The sequence below is a fragment of the Lissotriton vulgaris genome, chromosome 1_1, assembly GCF_964263255.1.
Source record: "Lissotriton vulgaris chromosome 1_1, aLisVul1.2, whole genome shotgun sequence".
Taxonomy (NCBI): domain Eukaryota; kingdom Metazoa; phylum Chordata; class Amphibia; order Caudata; family Salamandridae; genus Lissotriton; species Lissotriton vulgaris.
In genome coordinates, this window is record NC_141685.1 from 1934433144 (window position 1) to 1934458233 (window position 25090).

The 25090-nt window shown below is 42.7% G+C and overlaps 1 protein-coding gene across 1 annotated transcript in view; it reads left to right on the forward strand.

Annotated features, from left to right (window-relative positions):
- PTPRQ (protein tyrosine phosphatase receptor type Q) overlaps positions 1-25090 on the forward strand; it is a 1452710-nt gene that overhangs the window by 608596 nt on the left and 819024 nt on the right. The window contains exon 27 of the mRNA XM_086919596.1: positions 20041-20213. Coding sequence (XP_086775722.1) covers positions 20041-20213 — 173 coding nt within the window. The remainder of the gene's footprint in view (positions 1-20040; positions 20214-25090) is intronic.

Sequence of the window (25090 nt, forward strand, 5' to 3'; positions counted from 1 at the left end):
CGATTATTTAGGATAGTCACTCCTGGTAGCTAATATATGGTTATGATGGGTTGTGGTGCCCACCTAATCGCGCACTGTTCACTTGGTGCTCCGCACCTTGTAATTTTAAGTATTTTGTGTATACACTGTAAACCAACTATTTTTCTTGTATTATCAATTTAACTTTTAATCATGTGTTTCTTTTTCAACATTTCATATAGTTATTCATTGTATTCATAACGACATGCATTTGAACTCAATATTTAGTCCATATCACATTAGTTCCAATACATTTCAACATTGTTCAAAAATCATATAAACAATTTTCGTGGTTGAGCCCAATGCATTTCGGCACCACTTTGGCGCCTTCATCAGGGGCAGTTCTGAAAACGTAAAAATACATGGTGTAAGTGTTTAATCTTACATTATAATAGGGGGTTCACGTGAGTTTTTGATGTGTAGGTATGCATACCTGGATGTACCTGTTATGTGGCGTATATGTACGAGGGTCCGCCTCTAACGAAACAAATCTGTCAAAATGAAATACAAACTCTGCTTTAGCTCGCTTGAACATTAGTAGCTGAAACCTAATTGACCTCTCATAGATTGACAACATACCTCGTGATCTTTGCCGTTGTGTTCTGAAACAACAAATGTAAACAACCTTAAAACCCTACTGTAATCTCCAATAGTCACTGAGTAAATCAAAAAAATCTCCACTCTGTACCTTATCTTCTCTTTAACTGGCGTCTAGAAAAACCGAGACAGAAAAAATAATAAGTTGCCATTGAGCTGCCGACTAGTGTGGCGTTATCCTCTGTGGCTCACCATTTTACCCGTGTTGCTCGTACCTGTATATCCTGCGTACTCTCCTTAATCAAACACCGTCGCCCTGCGTATACTTTCGTGACTACTCCGCTCTGAATTCATTAGTTATGTTGTCATTGCGGCATTTCTCCTTTCGCGCACACTGGCATTTCTCTGCTTATTCGCACACTGGCATTTAAAAACAATTGTTTTTACTTTGAAGCATGCTTCAAGTGCTGGGATTTTTGTCCTTGAAATAAGGCGTCATATCGCTTTTTCTGAAAAACAATTCTGCGCACACTGGTATTTCTCTGCCTCCCCTCCATGTCTTCAGCAGCCGTGTCCCAGTTGTCATCGTTAGTGATGTAATTGCTAGCGATGTAAATCTCACTGCGCCGTTGTAGCATGTGTTATGAATGCATGCGTTGTAAAGCCGCCTGCGATGTAAAAGCTGCTTTGCGATGGCACAGTGTGGAAACACCATTGTTGCAACGGGTGTTTCCCCGAAAATCCTGGTCAGCCTTCAGTTCTGTTACAGCATCAAAATCTGAAATATTATTTTATCTAAAGTCTTCACCTGATTCTACTAAGCCAAATATTTAACAAGCTTGCTCCTTTATTCAAAAATATTTTTGTTTACTTTTTTGGGATCCAGTGCTTTATTTGTAAATTAATAAGTACCAGGACAAAGGTTTTGCTCAAGAGCACACAGCCGGTGCTATTTAAGGTCAGTGTGCCGGCTAGGGTAATTCTCATGGGACTCAAGGATGGTCCTTGAAACATGGGACTGATAATGGTGTGTCCAGGAAGGGGCATCATGAGAAAGGAAGGCAAGGAAGCCTGTCTAAGTCTAAGGTGGTGACTTGTTTTAAGTACCACAAGTTGGGACATTACAAGAGAGATTGTCAAAAGAAAGTACTTGACCCAGCGACATCCGTGGTAGCAAGCATGCAAGTTTGTTATACGTGGAGAAGTTACCACAAAGGGACCTGTTGCACTCAATCTAATAGCTATGGACAATTGGGAGAGGGGCCCTGAAGGTCTGAAGTGCATTCATCCTAACACAATGGGATTTGCACCTGACGTTAGTATCAATGGGAGGAAAATGCCTGCTCTGAAGTATACTGGAGCCTTCCACACTATGGTAGAGCCGAAGTACCTTAACCCTGGAGAAATACTACCTTGGGCAAGGATACAGATTTGGTAGCCAGTGGAGAAGGCATGAAGTATCTGCTTGTCAGGATTGAGATTGAGCTCAATGGGAAGCCTCTCATTATTGATGTTGGGGTAAGGGAAAAGCAAGGAGCTGGATGTCTCTTGGTCAATGATTTGATTGCTCCTGCCTTGGTCCCTGGCAGGGTCAGACTGAGACAAAGGCCCGGGCATCAAATTAAAAATGGGCCCCATTTATGAATCAGATGGCTAAAAAAGGAGCCCACATTCGCAAATCGGGGCAGTTTTGAACTGATAGAAACACGCTATATGAGTATTTTGCAAGGAATTGGAGACTGCATGCATTGTAGTAATATCAAGGAAATCAACTGTAAAAACCTGCCCACTTAGCCTTAAAAGAGGCTCACAAATGGTTAAAAAAAAATGGCCCACACAGTGATCTGTCGGGCCTGCCCATTGGTCACTGCCTAACTGCCCTAAAGGCCAATCTAACCCTGTTGTCTGTAAAAGAAGATTTTATGGCTCAGACGACATCAGCTCTGTTACACAGAGGATATGCTGCACATCAGTCTTGGAGTAAGGTTGGGATATTTTGTGATTAACAGGGACTAGGACAAGGTAGTTTGCAGGAAAGAGCAGACTCTGGGAGGCAGTGACCATGGAGGTCATCGCTTCTGCTCCAAAGGAAGGGGAGAGTGAGGATCCTGAAATGGACCATCTGCTGAAGTCTGGGTCGCTTTCAGAACTGCAGGGTTTGTTAGGTGCTGGAGTCGCTTTCAGAACTGCAGGGTTTGTTAGGTGCTGGAGTGCCTACGTGGGAAGGCATAGGAAGAGTGCCTTTTGCTTGTGGGACTTCAAAAGGATCAGGACAGCAAATGAGTGGTGGGAAAACACTATTTGGCTGGGAGGTTGGTCTGCTTTTTAGTGAACTGGTAATTCCTGTGCCAGGAACTAGCAAGAGGCTAGTGGTTACATTAGTACACAGGAACTTCCTGTTGTTATTGGCCTAGGAAGTGCCCATAGCAGGACACATAATGGTTAGAAAAACCCAGGATAGATTAAACCATCTGGTCTACTGGCCAGGGATGTGCAGAAACACAGAGAGGTTTTGTAGAATATGTCCATCTTGCAAGCTGAGCGGTAAGAAAGGAGAGAAGACAACAACACTATTAGTGCCTCTACCAGTTGTAGGTGTTCAGTTTGAGCACATGGGAATGGACATTGTTGGTCTATTTGACCCCCCCACCAACAGTCAGGTAAGAAGTACATCTTGGTTGTGATGGAATACGCCACTCGGTACCTAGAAGTTATACCTTTGAGGAGCATGACTACAAAGGTAGTAGTGAGAGCTTTCTTAGGAATGTTTTCTAGGTTTGAATTTCCAAGGGCTTTAATTTTTGACCGGAGAACCAACTTCATCTCTTCTTATATGAGTGAGATGTGGGAGCAAACAAGTGTGACATTTCAATTCTTCACGGCATACCATCCACATAACAATGGTTTGGTGGAGCGGTTTAACAAAACACTGAAGGGCATGATGGGAACTCTGCCAGAGAACCTCAAGAGGAAGTGGAATATTCTCCTGCCATGTTTCTTGTTTGTCTACCAAGAGATTCTGCAGAAGGGAGTAGGATTCAGTCCCTTTGAACTTCTGTATGGAACACCAGGTGCTGGTTCCACTAACTTTCGTAAGAGAAGGATGGGAAGAAACCTTGGAGTTTCCACATAAGCTTGTGGTGGACTGTGTGAGTGGCCTCAGGAAGGACGTTGACTGTGCAATACATGAATCAGGCAAAGGGAAGCCTTTAGGCTTCTCAAGCGCTGATGAAGGTATGGTATGACCGGATAGCTACTCTGACTGGGTACGAGGAATCCCACGGGTTGTGGGTGCTGAAGCCTCTTTCTTACAGCGTTTTGAGGAACAATGGTGTGGGCTATATAAAGTAGTTCAGAAAGTGTCTGAGGTAAATTATTAGTGGACATAGAAGCCACGAGAAAACCTAAGAGGGTGTCCATGTGAACAGACTGAAGCCTTACCTCCGAATAGACTTCACAGTGAATGTCATGGCTATGTAAGACGAAGCTGAGGAAGACAGTGGGCCTCTTCCTGACTTACTGCATAGTGACATGAAAGATGGCACTGTGGAAGGGGTTCAGTTAGTCCTTGAGTTAATGCCACTGCAGCAGAGAGATTGCAGAGTGGTGTTTGAATGGTTTGCCATCCTTTTCTTGCTGACTCCAGGGTTGAAACTTATCTGTTTGCATGACATAGACTTGTCTGCCAGTGAAGGGCAGAATGTACAGTATGTCTGACCTGGTTCAGAGTTGCATTAGGGTAGAAGTTGCCAAATGTTGGACCTGGGAGTAATTGAAAGATCTTGTAGCACTGGTCTAGTCCTGTGGTTGTAGTAGCAAAACAGGGGTCTACTGACTTGCAGTTCTGTGTGGACTGAGAAGCATTCAATGAAGTAGCCAATGCCTATCCATTTTCCAGAGTGGATGAGCTTGTGGATCGGTGGGGTACTGCAAACTACTTTAGCACTTTGAATGACATTACAGTGTTCAGCAATTCATAGAAGGACCACCTGAGGCACCTGGAGCAGGTGTTGGACAGAATGCAGGAGGCAAAACCTGCCATCAAAGAAACTGTCAGGTGAGGCAGTCCTCTGTAGTCTACTTTGGGCATGAGGTGGAGGAATGGGAAGATCCACCCATTGACTGCCAAGATTCAGTCTGTGATGTATTGCGAGGTGCCTACTACCCAGACTGAAGTCTCACAGAATAATGCAGGAATTTTGTGACCAGCAATGAAAGTAAAGCTGACCCATTGACTGTTTTGAACTCAAGGAAGTAGACCACGAAATTTATATGGATTACACAGTGTCAAAAGGCAATTGATGATCTGAAGAAGGCACAATGCACTGAACCGGTACTGAATGTGCCTGAATACAGTGAGCCTTTTATTGTACAGATGGAAGGAGTTGGAACGGTGTTAGCTCAACTGGATGACAAAGATAGAGAGCATTCGGTAGCCATTATTAATAAGAGGTTACTATCCAGGGAGAAGAACTGTGTGGCTTTTGAGGAGTGCTTTGCTATAGTGTGTTATGTTATGTTATGTTAGGAACACTTATACAGCGCAATGGTTACCCTGAGGTGTCCTGGGCCTTGTGTAAGACCCACCCAAATTTGTTGACACTAAGAGTTTGATGCAAACAGATCATAAGCCACTGAAATGGTTCATGGCTATGAAGGGAGAGAATCCCAAGTTGTTGAGATGGTCTAGTTCTTTGCAAGGGTTTGAAGTTGTAGTGAAGAACAGAGCTGGATTAAACCACAGGAATGCTGATGGACTTCTCGCTTGTTTTACCAATCTGACCACTCAATCTCTCCAGGTTACGAGTTGGTTTGGGTGTTCTGTTGGGACGGAAATGTTCTCTGCATGGTTAGAGATGTGTACCCCTGCCCTGAGTGTCCAAATGCCAAATGTGCAATACTCTGAATCCCTAATACTTATTTTTGTGTCATAGGTAAACACAGATCATGCATGTCCATCATGAGATAGGTCTGTCTCACGGATTGTGGTCTTTTTGGACCGGTAAGGGCGCACAAAGAGCTACTCTTATAGTGGTGGAAAGCTACTACCTTCCCCAGGAGTTAAGCAGCACAAGTACGTGGGTGGTGGCAGCATACAGTGTAGTTATCAGTAGTATTGAACAGGTTCCTTTTACCCAGTGTCACTGGAATGAGGCCTACAGGCTCTCTCACAGTTTTAAAAGGTTCCACTACTGTGTGCTTAATTCAACCTAGGCCAATATTAGGAGGATGAGGTATGGCGTGCAAAGCAGGCGTAGAGACTTTGCACCAATTGTATATGTGCCTGGGAAGGGGTCAATAAAGGGATAATGCAGTAATGTGTAGTGCATGTGGGATTAGTGCATGTGCTGAGTGTATGTATGCCTGTGAGGAATACATGACATGGTAGATATAGAGCTGTGCAGAGCATGTGCAATGAAAGCATGTGCTCAGTGTATGTGTACTTGTGTGAAGTATGATACATGAAAGGTGCAGTTTGGGGCAGTGCACACATGGCGAGTGTGCATATGATGGCAGTGTGTGTGTTTGTATATAGCATACCGTAGTAAAATATAGAAAAGCTGCATTACTGAGCAGTGCGGGCAGACTGAATATATGTGCTGAATGTATGTGTTTCTGAAGTGACACAATGCATAGAGGTAACAGTACAAGAGAGCATTTGTGCTGTCAAACCAAACTGAATGCAAGTGTGTCTGCAATGGTACATTACATGGAGGACCTCAGCTACTTCCTGTCCCAAAAGGGAGGTGCTACGAGACTAATAACAACTAACGGGTGGAAGGAGGGTCCAAGGGAATATTTATAGACCTGGGCACAGTTACAGCCCCCTAACTAGAACATATAAATTACAAAAGAGTAACTGTGGGTCTACGAGAAAGGATATAAATATATCCAAGAAACCTATGTGTGTCTGAAAATGCTCTTTGAGTCCAATGTATATACTCTCAAGGCATACAACAGGATATTACACTTAAGTGAAAGAATATCCATCAGTTACTCGAACTGTACTGCCCTTTCCATCATTTGGACCACTTCACAGAGTGGGGAGTCCATGTTGTTGCCAATTCACCAAGATCTAGCAGAGAAATGACTAACCCAGTGTGTATTAGGAATCAAGAGGTTAACAGCTAGCATGTATTAGTAACTGAAAGCAGTGCATGAAAAATGTGAAAAAGAAAGGTGCTCTTTAAAATTGGTGAACGCAAACAGTACTTTATTCAATAGTCGTACACTTCCAATAGTTAAAAACAATGTGAGTGCAAAGAATCAGTTGGTTTAGCAAATAGCTACTGACATGGTGTTTTAGGTCGACATGTTTCTGCAGATATTTTGATCCATTCAGGTATCTACTGCTTCATCAGGACCACTATTGACTTTGCTACTGCTTTATGCTATATGTAAGAACAGAATAAATGATAAAGATATCACCTGCTCAGTCCATACAGTCCTCCTTAGATGCGAGAGGAACGTGCTTCTCTTCACCTGGCTACAGCTCAGGATTATGGGGCACCGGTCTGTCCGTCGGTACTCCACGCAGCCAAACAGAAAAGTTTAAAAAAAGAGTGGTCAAATGGTGCATTTTCAAGCAAATTTCAGAAAGCAGGAATGTTAATAAAGCAATTGTGAATTTGTCATAACAAAGACAGTGACTGGCAAAACTGTCTATCACGTGTTCTGCTGAAATCCTAAGCGCACAAAAAGAAACCAATATCCTATTGGGTGTAAGGTTAGGTTTATTCCTGAAACAAGAATATAATCATGCACACATTGACACATGCCCTAGTGATTTACGGCACAAAAAGGGCGGGTGCACGCACTGCCAACCCTTTCAACCATGCACAAAGTTCACACAATGCCTCCCCCTGCATTTGCCCGGTGCCTCGTGACATCGCAGTGTTTTTACATCATAAGTGTTCCATTCACAAGATTCTGCTTCTGCTTATGAGCAGAAAAACACTCCACACATTTTTATGGCTGGCCTTGAAATAAGCAGTAGCTGTCAAACCAGATTATTATTTTTCCGCAAAATAAACATGAGTAGAGGAGCTTTGGTCAGTGCACTTTGCCTATTAGTGTGTTAAATTGTGGTTTACCTTTTGCTCCCACACACCACAACATACTGCCTAGGTTAACCCACTTTGCCCATTAGCTCCCCTCACGTTGACAGACTGCACAAAGGCTCTCCACATATTTGAATTCGCCTAAAAACAGTTCATTTCTCTTATGTAGCGAAACTGGATTAAAGTATTTTATTTTGTTTATATTAATTTTAAATACCAGCTGTTTATTTTGCCTTTGCATGTGGTGCCCAATTAGATGCCATTTGCTTGCAATAAATACAATTTAGAATAATAACCACTGCACCTGCTTTGGAAGGCCAGACGTAGTAGTAGCTTTGCCCGTGTTTGCAAAGTATGTATGTCCTCAGCTGTCAAACACTTTTTGCATTTCAAAAAGGGCATTAGTGTCACCCCAAACTGATCAACATCCCCTAGTCAAGTCGAACACCCGTGAGGTTGACTATTTTCATCCTTGCTACATGTAGTAATCACAAAGAAGTATATTTAATAAAAGGTAGATAAATGTATCCTTTATTGGAGTAACACAAATCTACATCCAATCATGTCATCATCTGGTATTCAAGTGCCCGTCAACTGAAACATAGAATGTACCTGACACAACATAGGAATACAGAATGAGAACACTATTACACACTAAACACTCTAAACTCTACAGAATTAATAAATAAATCCTAACCAATACTACACATCTTCCCCTTTTATAAAAAATAATAAAAAAACTAATAACACAAGAATTTATTATACCTTTCAGGTCTTTTGACAATTCTTCCACTGGATGTTTGAACAATATGTGGTTGAATACAAGGTTCTCTAAAAGACATCTCATTAGGATTTTCAAGAGCACAATCCCCAACAGTATTCCCATTATCATAACACCAAAATGGAGAGACAGGCACAGCTTGAGACAATGGTATTGAGTCACCCAAATTCGAATTTGCTAACGCTAAGCGACTCATATGCCATGTTTCTCCATTGTCAAGGGTAACAGTATTATGAGGAATTTTAGAGATTCTTCTAGGTTGAGAAAATTTTCTAAAACCCTTAGGCACTTTCCGAGGATTTTTAATACATACAAATTGGCCAATTTGAAGATCAGCAGGACGAGTGCCATGCTTATTGTCATAATACAATTTATTCTTCGATTGAGAACAAGTCAAGGTATTCTTAACTTCATTAAGATCACAAAAAGACATACCTCCCCTCTCCATCCATCCAGGATTGGTTTTAGAATAAGGAATCCTGCAACGCATTAAAGAAAAAGGACTTTTACCTAAAGAAGGATGGAGGGTAACACAATATGACCACAACATTTTCTTCAATTCATCATCCCAGGATAAATTGGACTTTCTGCATAATTGCACAGTATCTTTTACAATCCTGTTCAATCTTTCCACAACACCATTGCAAGATGGGTGATACAGTGGAGTAAGATTTTCTTTGATTCCATTCTTAGAAAGGAATTATAACATTTCATGCGATTTAAATTGTACTCCTTTATCAGTTAGTAAAGAAGATGGAAAACCTTCTTGAAGAAAAATTGATTCTAAAAATCCAATTACAGATTTTGTATCCACTTTGTCTACAACTTTTAATTCAAACCAACGAGAAAACAAATCCACAAGCACAATAATAAATTTGTTAGAATAATCAAACCAAGTCATAGGGGCCATAATATCCAAAGCTACTTCATTCCATGGCAAATCTGGGGAATGAACAACATCTAAAGGAGGATTAAAAGTTTTCTTAGACTTATCAGAAGTCTCACAGTTAATACAATTTCTTACTTTAACTTCAACAGATTTATCTAAACCTGGCCACCAATAAGAGTCTTTCACCCTAGACTTAGAGCGAGTAATACCTGGGTGTCCTTCATGGGACAGTAGGATTATACGTTCTTTCAAAGATGTAGGAGGAATTATTTTATCACCTCTCAAAACAAAATTATCATCGACAGTAAGTTCATCCCTCACTTCCCAATAAGGTTTCAAATTATCCAATAGATTCTTTTTATGCAACATGGACCAACCATCAATAATTCTAGACTTAACCTCTGTCAATAATAAATCTGATGAATCTGCCTCCAACCATTGTTCTTTTGAAATGCAACTTTCTGAATTTCCACTGAAAACAACATTAGCAACAGAAAAGTCATCCCAAGAACTAGAATCAATTTTGGTAACTGGTAAGGAAAGCCTACTTAAGCAGTCAGCTACAACATTCTTTGCTCCAGGTACATACTGAATATCAAATATATAATCTTGCAGACGCATGGAGAGTCTAGCAATCCTTGCAGTCGCTCTATACAACCCATCAATAGTTAACAATTTAGTGAGCAGCTTATGGTCAGTTCTAACACAGAATTGCTTACCCCATAAAAATTTCCTGAAATGCTCTAGACTCCTTACCACCGCCAAAGTCTCTCTCTTAACTACTGAGTATTTTTGCACAGAAGGAGTAAATGTAAATGTAAATGTACAGGAATTTATATAGCGCAAATCACCGAGCGGTTTCTAAGCGCTTGCTTAGGGAACCCGTCCTGGTATTCCCCTGTGAGATAACCCCGGCAGGGTATCTGCAAGGTGAAAGCCAGGCATCCCGCCGCGAGGGGCCGTTGTGGAGATTAAGCAAGCTATTGCCCAGAGTCGCAGAGTGTGAACCTGTGAATCGAGTAGGCACCGGAGCGAGAATTGTCGAGTCCATGGACATTTTAGGACTCAAGACCCCACCGAGCCGGGAATTGAACCCTGGTCCCGGGCTGACCTCTGCTTCCAGGTCTGCCTCCTCTAACCAGTGAGCCACACTTCTCCACAAGTAAGAGTAAGAGACCTGGAAGCAAAGGCAACAATAACCTCACCATTATCTTCCGTAACTTAAGTTAACACACTACCTAAACCATTAGAACTTGCGCCAGTAGTCACAATAGTAGGGGACATGGGATCAAAACCCTGCAGATTTGGAGCATTGCAAACAGCTTTCTTAATCAAGTCGAAAGCATACTGACACTCATCAGACCAAGAAAAGGAAACCTTGTTCTTGAGTAAATCTCTCATGGGTTGGGTTTTGCAAGAAAAATTATTTACAAATTTAGAATAAAATTCGGCCAAACCTAGGAATGATCTTAGTTCATCTTTGGTCTTCGGAAAAGTAGCATCTAAAATTGCCCTGACAAGTTTTATCTTTGGTCTGATACCAGATTCCCCAATTTCGTGACCTAAATACACAACTTTATTTTCTGAGAATTTACATTTAGATGCTTCAAAAGTTAACCCATATTTATCAAGAATTCTCATCACTTCTCTAAGTCTCAAATCATGTTGCGTAACATCTTGACCCATAATAAGGATATCGTCTTGAAAAAATGTAATGCCAGGCATATCCCCAAAAAGTTGTGCCATTATTCGCTGAAACACTGCAGCCACCGACGCAAGGCCAAACGGCATTCGTTTAAAACGAAAACAACCAAATGGTGTACAAAAAGTAGTTAAACTGCGGCTAGAGTGATGCAAAACAATTTGATGATAAGCTGACGATAAGTCAACTGTAAAAAAATACTTATATCCTCGAGTTAAAGACAACATTTCATCAATCTTTGGCAAAGGAAATTGGTCAATAATTATGTTGTTATTTAAATTTCTCAAATCGACGCATAGACGGATTTTTTCATTGGCGTGCCGCGCAACCATCAATGGAGAAATCCATTATGACGCCTCGACTGGTTCGTTAATACTGCATTCTTGCAATTTGAGAAGTTCTTTCTTAACTTCATCTCTTACAATAAGAGGTACATGCCTTACCTTGTGTATTCTAGGAACAGCATTGTCTTTGAGTCTAATGCGGTGAGAAAACTCATCAAGTTTGCCAATCTTCCCAGAAAAAACTTTGGGAAATTCATTCACAACCCAATTTTTTGTAGTTTCGCTATCACATGCTACAAGAACCTGTTGAGGGCTATTGGGGTCATGTATTATGTTCAACACTCCTTGGTCTTTCCAGCCTAAGACAGAGGGACCATCTTGGGCTATATACAACTTGCAAACCGCAGAGAGACTTTTAAAATCAAGAACCTATGAACGAAACCCCAATAAATCAATCTTGTCCCCAGGGAAACTTTCAGGAGGTACGTCAGGAGGTTCTAAATGAGGACCAAGATCATTGACTAGATTAGATTGCCATACATCTTTAGCTATGATGGTGAATGGAGATCCAGAATCCGCAGCCACCTGCAAAGGAATACCTCCAAATTTAACAATACACAACGGTTTGGTACTATTTTTACCATTGATATTTAACACAATGTTACATTTTCTTTGATCATGAACATCATCAGAATCACAAGAAGAAGAATCAGAATCGCTTTCATTTAAACAAGAAACTTTAGGAATTTGAACAGATTTTCTTTTACATGACTTCGAACAATGTCCCACAACAAAACACAACTAGCTCCGATGCATCCTGATCAACACCCGCTCTGGGACCTACTTGACACCGCATCTCCGGGCGTCGCTTCCTGACCGAGACCTGGTTGAACGAAGCCTCCACCCCCTAAGAGGCACCCTCATCTACAGACCACCCGGACACTGACCGCAATTCTGTGACGCCATCGACGACTTCATCAGAACGCACGCACTGACCTCCACCAACTACATTCTCCTCGGAGACCTGAACTTCCACCTGGAGAACAGCAACGACAGCAACTCCGCCACCCTGATAGACAACCCCGCCAACCTCGGATTGAAAGAGCGCGTCACATCGCCAACCCATATCGCCGGACACACGCACGCGCCATATTCTCCTCTAGCCCACACGTCTCCTTCAGCCACATCTCTGAACCTACCTGGACCGACCACCACTGCATCCACTTCACCTTCCGTAAACCCATCGCACCTCACCGCACTCTAGAGATCCCCCGACGCTGCTGGGGCAAAATCACTGAAGTACAACTACAGACAAACCTCGCACTCAACCCACCGACCAACCCCTCCAACCCCGACGAGGGTGCACGCACCCTCAGACGATGGATGGACGACTGCGCCAACACCTTAGACCCACTGAAAAAAACAACCCTCAAAGACACCAACAAGAGAGCCAACTGGTTCACCCCGGAACTCCTAGCGTCAAAGCGCACCTGTCCAAAGTTGGAGAACATATGGCTCAGCGAGAAGTAGCCGCACAGCCGCACAGCCCACAAAGACGCCATCCGCATCCACTACCACCTCATCAGGACCGCCACGAGAGCCTCCTTCAAAGACCGCCTCAACAACAACGCACACAACAGCAAGGAGATCTTCAACGTCGTGAAGGAACTCTCCAACCCCAGCTCCAACGCCAACGACATCCCACCGTTGCAAGCCCTGTGCAATTCCCTGGCCTCCTTCTTCTACCGCCAGATCGCTGACATCCACAATAGCTTCAACCCCCGGATGTCCCTAAAAGGCCCCAACACGCCGGAACAACCTCACCCCACCGACAACGACCCCCTGACAACCTGGGCCTACGTGAGCATCGAAGACACAATCAAGACCATGGGCACAATCCACTCCGGTTCGCCGTCTGACCCTTTCCCACACCACATCTTCAACAAAGCCGACAGCTCCATCGCACCCCACCGACGCAACATCATCAACCTCTCCTTCGAGACCGCAACCTTCCCTGAAAGCTGGAAACACGCCGAGATCAATGCTCTACTGAAGAAACCCAAGGTGCACCCGAGAGAACTGAAAAACTTCCGGCCCATCTCCCTGCTTCTGTTCCCAGCTAAGGTCATCGAGAAGATAGTCAACATCCAACTCACCCGCTACCTCGTAGACAACAGCATCCTGGACCCCTGCCAGTCAGGTTTCCGCAGCAACCACAGCACCGAGACCGCCCTCATCGCCGCCACAGACGACATCAGGATACTACTGGACAAAGGTGAGACGGCGGCCCTCATCCTCCTGGACCTCTCCGCCGCCTTCTATACCATCTGCCATCGCACACTACGCACACGACTCCACGACGCAGGGATCCGAGACAAGGCCCTGGACTGGACCTCCTCCTTCCTCTCTGGCAGAACCCAGAGAGTCCGCCTCCCCCGTTCCAATCCGAAGCCTCAGAGATCATCTGCGGCGTCCCACAGGGATCCTCCCTCAGCCCGACGTTGTTCAACGTCTACATGGCGCCTCTCGCACGCATCGCCCGACATCACAACCTCAACATAATCTCCTATGCCGATGACACACAACTGATCCTCTCTCTCACCAAGGACCCCCTCACTGCCAAATCCAACCTACACCAGCGAATGAAGGCCGTCGCTGACTGGATGGAGGATAGCCACCTTAAACTGAACACAGACAAGACTGAGATCCTCATCCTCGGGCCCAACCCCTCAGCGTGGGACGATTCCTGGTGGCCCACATCACTGGGGACCCCCCTTCACCCACCAACCACGCACGCAACCTGGGAGTCATCCTCGACTCGAAACTCACCATGACCAAACAAGTCAACGCTGTCTCCTCCTCCTGCTTCAACACCCTCCGGATGCTCCGCAAAATCTACAGATGGATCCCGACAGACACAAGGAAAACAGTCACCCAGGCCCTAGTCAGCAGCAGACTAGACGACGAAGACGCCCTCTACGCTGGAGCCCAGACCAAGCTCATCAACAGACTGCAAAGAATCCAGAATGCCTCAGCATGCCTGATCCTCGACGTCCCGCGCAACGACCACATCACCCCCCACCTGAGGAACCTGCACTGGCTCCCTGTCGACAGAAGAGTCTCCTTTAAGCTCCTGATCCACGCACACAAGTCACTCCACAAGGCAGGCCCAGCCTATCTCAACAGTCGACTCTCCTTCTACGTACCCAACAGACCTCTCCCTGGCTACCATCCCACGCACCTGCAGAACCACAGCCGGAGGCAAATCCTTCTCCCACAGCGCCGCCAAGACCTGGAACACCCTCCTCCTCATCCTATGACAAACCGAAGACCTTCTAACCTTCAGGAGACAACTCAAGACCTGGTTGTTCGTCCCGTGGCAACAGCACCCCCTTCCTCCCCACCCCCCAGCTCCTTGAAACCCTTGCGGGTATGTAGTGCGCTTTACAAATTATATGATTGATTAATCGCGAAGGAGCGGAAAATGGAAAACAAAAAACGTTTTCATGTCTGAGAATTTAAACGAAAAAATACTATAGAGTGCATTATGCAACTCCTCTTTGTGAATTTTAATCATGAGGGAGCAGAAAATGCAATACAAAAAACGTTTTCTTGTCTGAGAATATAAACAACATAATACAATAATGTGCATTGGGCTTTGTTGAGCAAGGTTGTTGCATAGACAACTCGGCATCATTGAGCCCCAAAGCTGCATTTCTAGGAAAAGCAACTAAAAAGTGAAATAGATTAAATCGAAGTCTTGTTAAGTAAAACCTAGCATTCCCATCATAAAACCATGACAGATAAGACACACCAAAATTACAAGTTAATTAGATTGTAATTAGTGCTTGCAGACACTTTATCAAAATTCTTCTGGTGGTATTAAAAAGCCTTCTTCTTACTAAAGCTGGTGCTGCATTATCTTACATTGTTTGTACAATATATTTCTGCAATTCTTCATGCAGTGCTCTAGTCCACAATGAATAGCAAATCTGGTTGATTTTCCTAATTGGCTTTCAGGTCTGGTGGCTTTTTGGACATAGTGAAGCGAGGCATCCTCTGCACGGGTTTTAGTTTGATAGACATCAATTGCAGAGGCCTGTGTTTGACTTCATGATCTTAGGTTCAAATCCCAGTTTGTCCATTCAGTCTTACATCCGTCTGAGGTTCATAAAATAAGTACCATTGAGCTGAGTATCAGTAAACATTTGTTATTCAGCACCAAGATACCATCCTGTCTGAATATGCGTATTACAAATACATATGCTGTGTTATGAGTACAAGTCTTCCAAACCAAGTGCCTTTGTGGAAAACATCTTACACTCATGGGAACTGAACTTTTTTGAGTGCAACATTAAAATTGCAGAGCGCTGCAATCAGACCAGCTCATTGCACAGGGCATAACAATATCACACCAGGCTTACCTCATGACTATTAATGAGGAGGGCTTAACCTTTTACACCTTATTGTTTATAGTATCGTACATAGAGATGTGAACTTGCGGGTAGACTGCATTAATCATTGCTTGCTTGCGACTTCAATTTGGCTTTGATTGTGAGCACAGTCCTTTAGAAGGACAGGAGTTACAATACAGTGTATTTCAACATATAACACAGCCATCACTTGGAGAGAAAATGCCTGGCAAGTAGAAGTTGTCCACATTGGGCAGCATTTGCTTTATGACGAGTTATTATGTGCCCTGTTGAAGGATGTCATTCTATTCGAAGCAGAGAGAGGGTAGAATGGTCCATCCGTATTGGACTATTGGTTGGTCTGTGTGCCATCTAAGGACCTTGTGTAAAGAGACATGACTAGAGTGTGCATTCTTTTATTGGAGTATGGTTACCTTCTGAATTGGGACAAATCATATCTTGCACCATCAAGAGATCTACAATATATTGGTGCCAGATTCTGAACAGATCTGGGAAAGTCCAAACAAATTAAGAACTTAGCTTCAAAGCATTATCCAATGCAGCTCTCCATTTATTGCAGCTGCAAGGAACATGTTGGTGGCCCTTCTCTTGTGACATGGGCTTGTGGATTTTAGTCTGTTATCTCATCAGGTTTTGGTTTCCTCTTCATGATAGTCTCATGGATCCCATACTAGTTCTTTTTCCAAGGAACTGAAGTGGTCATTGATTCCTTACTGCCTATTTCCGGGAGTTCCAGTGTGTCCCCACTCCTTGAGTTACAATCACCACAGATGCAAGCAGAAGGGGTTGGTCAGACTCAGGTGTTCTGGTCGAAATGAGTAGCTAACTTTTCTTCAAATGGAAGGAATTGGTAGTAATGTGGCAAGCTGTCTAGTTATTCAATCTCAGCGGTTGAATTCTGCAGTTCTTCTTAAAATGGAAACTATAACAGCCAAGGACTATGTAAGTCATCCATGTGAGACCAGGTCCAGGAGGTTGATTTGCCTAGAATGGCCAATAGGCAAGCAAACTTGTCTAGTCCCTTACAACCATTCATATATGAGGTCAGGACAACTGTCGGACAGGTACCTTTAGCAGAGGCTTTCCCTCATGTCTGGGCTTTTGTATCATCAGGCCTTCTTGAAGTTATAGTTGAGGTTTCACTGTCCTATATTAGACCTTTTTGCTTCCCAGCACAATGCATTGATTCTCCTATTTTGCTACTGATTTCTGGAACCAGATTACAGGGCAGACAACATTCTTCATTGTCAGTGGCTGAGAAGGCTGTTGTACACTTTCCCTTTAGCTCTGTCTTACTTCAGACTTGTCAGTTAAAGCATGGGTTATTTTCATTGACTTTATGGACATTAATGCCATAGTTTCTTTTTCTCAGGCAGATGTCAGAAGAATCACAGTTGTTCATAGCCAAATATACCATGCCTCTGAAAAGCCCTATCCTTCCAGCCTCCTCTCAGGACATTTTTCAGTCCTGTGGTTGCATGACTCCAGAACTCCCATAAAATTACAACTTTGAAGGCATATAAACACCATTGATCAATTTTTGAAAACTGGTGTCATTTAAGAAGGGTTCATCCTTGGGATTGTGATAAAAACTAGAATTTTGACTTTCTCTTCCAATATTTTGATACTTGTTTGGTAGTTGCAATTTAAAGGCTCAGTGGGCTGCCATTAAAACCTTACTCTCAAAGTCCTCTTCTTGACATCTACTTCTGCCCCATGTGTGTAAGAACTGGATTCTTAAAATTGTATTCCATCATATGTAAAAAACATCATATGGAATTCTACTCATATTGAGATTGAAGTTTGAAAGCTTGATAAGTACTATCTCAACCGAATTTGTAACAGGCAATTACTCTTCATTCTTTTTTATGGATTCAAGATCTCCAGAGGAGCAGGTTCTGTGCACTCTAGGTATACACAAAGCTATATCTATTATGCCAGGAGAACAGCAGATTTACAATGCTGTAATTGTTGAACATGACCCTCTCCGCAGGGTCAACTCCAAAATTTTTGCCTTCACTTTCATATTTTTCTGAATTTGTTTTTGTTTCCCTTTTGGCTACCCCTGGTTGGCCTGTGGCCAGACTCTTGACACTGATACCTGTTAGTGGCCTCTGTTGGTTGCTATCCTTATGGGCAGAGTTTTCCTTGGGTTGGGGAAGAAGTCTGAACCAACGGGTGGAATGGGCCATGTCACTTTGTTGGCCATGGTGTACTGTCTTCCTACTGGATGCATCAGTAAGAAAATTAAGGTCAGGTCCTGCACAGATGGGGCCCACAGGTGAGGAAAAGAGTTCCCCGTGGGTCAGACCAGTGCCTCAGGAGATTGTAGACAGAGGGATCCATCTGAGTTCAGAAGGGCAGCCTGTTCCTAGGTCACATGACTGGGTGTAGTTGGCAGATTAACTTTGTTTATTTCTCTGAGAAAGCCACACAGTAGAGGGATTAGGTGTACCTGGATGGGCCATCACAGGCAGGATGTGGCAGAGCTTGGCACAGCCCACTTGCAATTAAATAGGCGGTGCCTTGCCTTCACACAAAGGACTGGTCACCACTGCATTGTTCATGCATTTAGCTTGAAGCCAGGGGATGCAGGAAACGTCAATTACTTCAATGGGAATTCCCTAGAAACTTCTCCTACTTCAAAGAAGATACCAGGTATAAAAATAGGACCCTCAGACCCAGTCTTCAGTTCACTTTCTGGACCTGCGGAAGGAATCTCAGAGGACTGCCTGCTGCTGTGGCCTGCTGTGTACATCACAAGACTTATTTTCTGCACCTGGAAGGACTGCATTGCTGGCCAAAGCCTGCCATGAACCCTCAGAGACCTGCCCTGCTATTTGATCCCTGTTCCACTTCTTAAACCCAGGATTTTCTGGGTGACTCCAAGGAGTAGTTAGCTGGCCTCCTGATCAGGACCTCAGAGAAAGAAAAGACTCCAACTATCCTTAACCCGCACCTGGACCCAGCCTGAGGGAGTCCTAACCCCCAAGTTGTTTCCCTCGTGTCCTAGAAACTTGGTGGTGGATTTAAAGGTGCCCAGAGAGCCAAAATCCAAAACTTGGTACTTAAATAATTTTTGGCTAAAAACTGCTCTGAAAACTAAGAGGAGACCGTGAGCAACCTGCTTGTCTATCTGACCACTGTGCATCACTGGTTGGCCTGACTTCGCAGCAGGTCCCACTATGTTCTTCTCCAATGCAGCAAATTCTGTTCAGTGGTCCTTCAACGAAGGGGTATCCTTCAGCTTCGTCCCACTGGATATTTTCAACTTACAAAAAAGAGACTAAGTCTGAACATATAAATCTTCATCGTGACTACGTCCAGCTTCTCTCTGACGGTGACACCTTCTCCTCGGGCACTACCTACAGCCTTGCCCTGGTGATCTTCTACCTTCTCAGAGACATTAGGTTTTGGAGAAAACCGCTGTTTTCGCCAAAAACTAACGTCTGCTAAAATGCAGACTTACCTATCCCTAACATTGAGGTGGATTATGCTGATACAACCCTGTGGGTCGTATCAGCAAGGTTATTGCCGTTTTGCACGGAACATCCCTGACCCCAAAAACAGCGATGTTCCCTTGCAAAACGGTGATAACCTCGCTATCTCTGCAATTTTTATCGCCCTGGAGAAACGCGTTGTTAATAACGCGCTACCAGGGCGATAAATTCCTGAGATAGCATTGCGATAATAAAATTATCGCTAATCACAGCCAGCGATAATTATCACTGGCCTTTGATAATATGCCCCCAAGACACTAAAGGTATAGCTATCATCTGGTCCTGCATTATGAGTGTGCCTTTTAGGTAGTGCTAGTGTTAGGCTAGCCGCTCTATGCATTTGTGGGACTTGTAGTTTCACTTTCTACAAAATATAGTGTGGCCCTGGCACAGTATGGTCAATGAAGCTGTATGTTAAACCAAGACTGACCGAGAGTCACTCTCATGCCGGGTCCAGTTGTCAGGTATCGTATGCTAGTCTTGACTTTCATTTATCAAATGATTGCAAAGTAGGAGTTGTGATCTTGGTTCACTCTGACACACCTGATATCCATTATTTACAAAAGAAAAGCAAACAACTGGAAAGTCATGTCTCAGTAACAGCATTTTGGTGGCACTCATTTTTGTAGTGTTTGTACGTCTGAAACATGGACGAGTTACGAGTTATTCTCATTTAATTCTTACTAGACAATGGATATTAGATACTAATAGAATTTGTGCATTGTTCTTTATATCCTTATCAAGATATTTGTGGATTATTTGTGAACGCAGTGCAAACGTTAGAGAAGTTTATATTCCGAATCAAAAGATTAATATTCAGCTCTTTCTTCCCAAGCTCCAAGCTCTGTGTCTGATTTAAAAGTGAAGCAAGCAGAAGCCAACTTTATAACCATTGAGTGGAGAAGACCGCAGCAGCCAAATGGAATCATCACTCAATACCGGGTGAAAGCGTCTGTCACAGAGACAGGAGCCGCCATTGAAAACACCATTCTCACAGATGCAGCCAAGGTACTGGGAATCCTCTTGTAATGTCCTGTTTGTTCCTCTTCTAAACACCTCCTTGTGCATTGGTTGGGCGTTTGGAGCACTTCTTCAACTCCTGCGGGTTTCACCTCTAAGAAGTGGGTGAAGTTTTGAAGTGCTTCCAGCATAGCTCAACGGTGTATAATGGCGAAGGGATGTGGGGGAGGTAATTATGTGAGCTACCGTTGAGGCTGCATATCTCTCTTGACTCCCAATCGAGTCCTGTTTTCTTTGCTTTTTTGTGGATTGCAGCAACCTAAAGTGCAAAATTATAACCGTGCCAAGTTACCAAGTTACCTCATGTTTGTTGTGTTTGGTATAGCCACCGTTTATTTTCCTTTGCATTCTGGGACATGCAGTTTTAGTTTACCAATCTAAACATGGACCACATGGACCAGGAATTTAAAAAAAAACACTGATTGGCAAAACAAATAGGTCTCCTCTATTCTAAAGCTATTGGCTATGGCAATGTGTTTTAGCCATGTTATACGCCAGCGTGACTGCTATTCAGCATGGCTAAAAGATAGTCACGTAGCGGAGAGTGGTGTGGAGTAGAGTGGCGTAGAGTTGAGTGGCGTAGACTATCACAGAGTGGAGTGGCATCAAATGGAGTGTCATAAAGTGGAGTGGCATGGAGTGGTGGAAAGTGAAGTGGCATGGAGGGGTGTAGAGTGGAGTATCGTAGTGTGCCGTAGAGTGCAGTGGCCTAGAGTGGAGTGGCATTGACACATATTCCGGATGATGAAAACATGTGAACATTTGGTATTAAACATTTATAGCAGCAGGTTTTAATCTGCCACTGGGTAACAGGGATACCCACCAGTTGATAATGGACCTGAGCTTATAGCTTGAGTGTAACTGAGCCACAGTAAGATCATTTTAACTCTTCATGCATGGGCCTATTTAAACAAATGAGTATCTGTCATCTGTTTACCCGAATTACAGCAAAGGTTGATTAATAAAGAGTACAAAGGATATGACAAGCAACTTTTGTACGAGGCTCCACAGGGCCTTTGTCCACGTTACGCAGGTGATTCTGTGCACTGGTAATGCTATTCATTTATGCCTGGACTAGTGGGTGATGGGTGATGGGTGCTAGTGCTGCCGAGCCTCTTCCCCCTGCAGTGCAAGAATGCCTCTTATGGAGCCCACGGGTCAAAAGCTGAATCACACACAGAGCACCAGCTTCTGGAAGAGCATGAAATGATCTGCAGCAAAGGAGATTCCACGGAGAAGTAGCTGATTGTCTGCTGACTGCGACTTAATTTCTGATGAGAGAGTTGCATATTATTAAAGATGTGGAAGGGCAGGTTCCAACCAAGCGGGTATTATATGCCTAGGAGCCATTGGTGCTAGCTGAGGGCAAGTAGGACCTGAATGACATATGTCCAGGCAGGAAAATCCAGAGGTATGTCTCAGACACATCCTACAAACATGACACAGAGACTAGCATAGATTGAAACTCCAGCATGGAGACTACAGCACATATGATCCGGAAACTGTCTCTGAGAGAGCCGCTGACTTTAAAACTGGGGAACCAGATTTGAGTCTCGGCATCGACTCAACATCCTGCGATTCTGTACAAATCACTTAATTTTCCTGTGCTTAAAATACATCAATGTGAACTTGTGTAATGTAACTGGTGCTCATTTAAAACACTCAATTATCTTTAGGTCAGGTCGGATCGGGTTGAGTTTGCGCTATATAAACATGCTAACAAAAAGTTAGCAAAGTGGTATCTAAATTACAGCACGAGCAGCGGATGGACACTAATTAAGATAAATCAATCTCTACTTAGTCCATGCGCCACAGAAAGAAAAGTAAGAGAGGCCTCACACTTGCTGCAGAATTAAAAAGCAGCAAAGAAGAGTGATAATGCCATCAAATGATAAGCGGGCTACTAGAAGTTCCTTTATAGAGTTCTTTTTTTTTACACAATTGGTCACCAAGTGTCAGTGCATACACAATGCCTTCAGGCTCGACCTAAAACTTAGGCCTGGATGGGCTGCTAATGCTTGACAGCGGATAGGTTGAGGATCTACACGTTTTAATAATGTAAAAGTAGTGCATAATAAACAGAGATGCATGAAAAAAAGCATCATAAAACAAGATACAGCATATGGCTTCATGGTATAAATTACCTCCACACAGATCTGTTTATTTTTTGTATTCATGAGCTACCATACTTTGTGACTTGAAGGCTCTTATTTATCGAAGCTTAAAGGAAAACTACATGTGGCAAAATTCAGATTGCTGCTGGATAAAATCCTGGGACTGCTATGGCTGACTTGGGCCAGTTTCTCTCATTTATTTTATTTATCCCGCACTGGTGTGTAAAGAAAATCATATTTGCTACTATCTAAAGGCCAGGTCCATCCTCCCAATCCGTGTCTAATACAAAACTATATACAATTTTTAAATAAGTAAGTACTCATTTCATTGTTGTACCATACCATGGCAACAGAAGAACTGACAAGCAAAACACTCAAAACATATAATATAGGCCATTTGGAGAAAGCATAATTAATTTCTGGAACCCAAAAATTTACATTGTGCTTTGAGATGCTATGACAGATATGCAGGTTCTATTTCAAATGCATGTATAATGTCAAGATTAAGACCACGTAGTATTAATATATGTATTGCTAAAATTAACAAAGTGTTGATTTTAATGGAAAATATGCTTGTAGTAGTGTAATAGAATGAGTTGATATAGCAAATATAACTTTTAAAGTGTAACTAATGAGGCACACAGTCTATTAATTGTGGTGATGACATCTAGAATATTTGGATAGTTGTATTCTGAATTTAAAGTGCAGGAGTGGGTGCAACAATGCTCAATATTATATGGATGTATATACTGACAATTTGGAATGTTGCTGGAGAGTGTTTATTCCTTAGGTATAAATGTATTGTTTTTAGATTCAAAGATTAATATGCATGCATAAGAGAACCAATGCAGATTGATATGCGTTTACGTGTGTGCCTGAGTGTGTGTGTGTGTGCATGTGCGTGTGTGTAAATACTGTGGGGATTGTATGCCACAATATTGAGGTCAAGAATAGCACCCTGAATTGACTCCACTTGTATCAGCTTCCCACATATCAGCGAGCCTGATATGGAGTTCTGTGTAGTTTCTGGACCCGTTGTCCCCTTGGAGGCATAAAAGGAGTGCATCAGAAAATTGAACACCTCCGTCTGTCCCAAAAGTGGTTTTGAATCTTCTTCTACTTGAGTCCCAACTTCCCCAATGATTTCTGGTGCCCCCACTTCTGACGCTCGTAGTAACAATGGCAACTCATTCCCTTTTCTGTTTGAACACAAGCAACAGCATTAGCTGCCCCCCTCTCCCAGGGAAAGTGAGTTTGTTTATTGTGAATTGTTTTGCCATTCATTACTCCTGTGTATCTAATAAGGCATGCTACAACTCACCTCTTTCTAATTCTGCAGTGTGGATTGTTTGCACTGCATGTTTACTGAATCAAAACGCAACTAATGAATAGTTAAAAAGAATCAAAGAAAATATGACTTACAAATCTTATCTCCATATCTACCTACCGTGGCAATATGTTGGTTGTCGAAATTGTGATGTCGTTATAAGTGCAGAAGGATATTTAAATGTCGATATTATGGAAGAGCACCTCAGGGGGTTTGGTGTATTTGTGTGGTGTTGGTTAGTGGGAGTGACTGAATATTCCAAAGTATGTGTGAATCAGAGGGGCGTCAGTTAAATACTGACAGTAGTGTTCATGTAACAATCCCCAGATTTCTATGGGATGTCTTAGTGAAGGTGCATAGTACTTAGGGAGTGAAGCAAATATGCGACTTTCCTAATGATACATGAATATGTTTTCATCCATAAAGGTCAATATGAGTTGGTTAACATTGTACCTATGTGTGATTGGTTTTATGAATTACTTGGGCGTTTGTTGCATTCGTGCAGTGACATGCATGCAAGATTGACAACATTTACCATGCATGGCTATTTTCTATGGAGGTGTAAATTGCAGAAAGTGTTGAAATTACATATTAGCACACTTTCAGGTTTCAATAGGTTTTGTTTTTGGTTGCCACTATGCTTGTCCTATTTCATAAATATTACTTGGTTTTGACTTGAGGTGGTCCGCCCATGTCTGAGTTACATGTACAATTAGAACTTGAACTCTTTTGGCTTAAAATGGCTGGATCGTTTTGTCATTATGATTACAGTGCACCAATATTTTCTAGATGCCTGTCAAATTTTCTGAGCATTCATGCAGATATTTTAGATTTAATCTATTTCACCCTTTTCACATTTGAGGGAAGGTCCCTTTTAAACAGATGCTGATGTCCCAACCTTAAACATGTGTTATACAATGAAATCATTGACCAATATATAGCAGATGAGAAATTGATGACCATCTTCAATATTTGGTTGTCGCTGGTTGATAATTTCGAAAATTACAAAATTCAAAATAAATATTTTTAAATAGAAAATCATCATCTAAACCGGGGAGCAGTATATATTGTGCTTATATGCAATTTAAACATTATTGTCATTCACTAAATCGTCAAATTACTATAGGGTAGAATCCACACATGAAATAGGCAGAAAGGAAATAAACATCGAGGCTAGTCTAACATTTTCTGTATAAAATGGCCTTTTTGGAAAATTCACGAAAATGCACCGTAACTGTATTCTCTCTGATATTCCGTGGTTTCGCTAACCTTGACAACAGTTTCTGCTTTTCCTCCAAAGATAAATAACTTGGGGGCATATTACCAAGAAATAGCGATATTTATCGCTAAATGCGCTTAGCGCATTTTTTTTTATCGCTGCCTATCGCTGGATATGTTAGCGGAGAAAACATGCTATTAGCAAC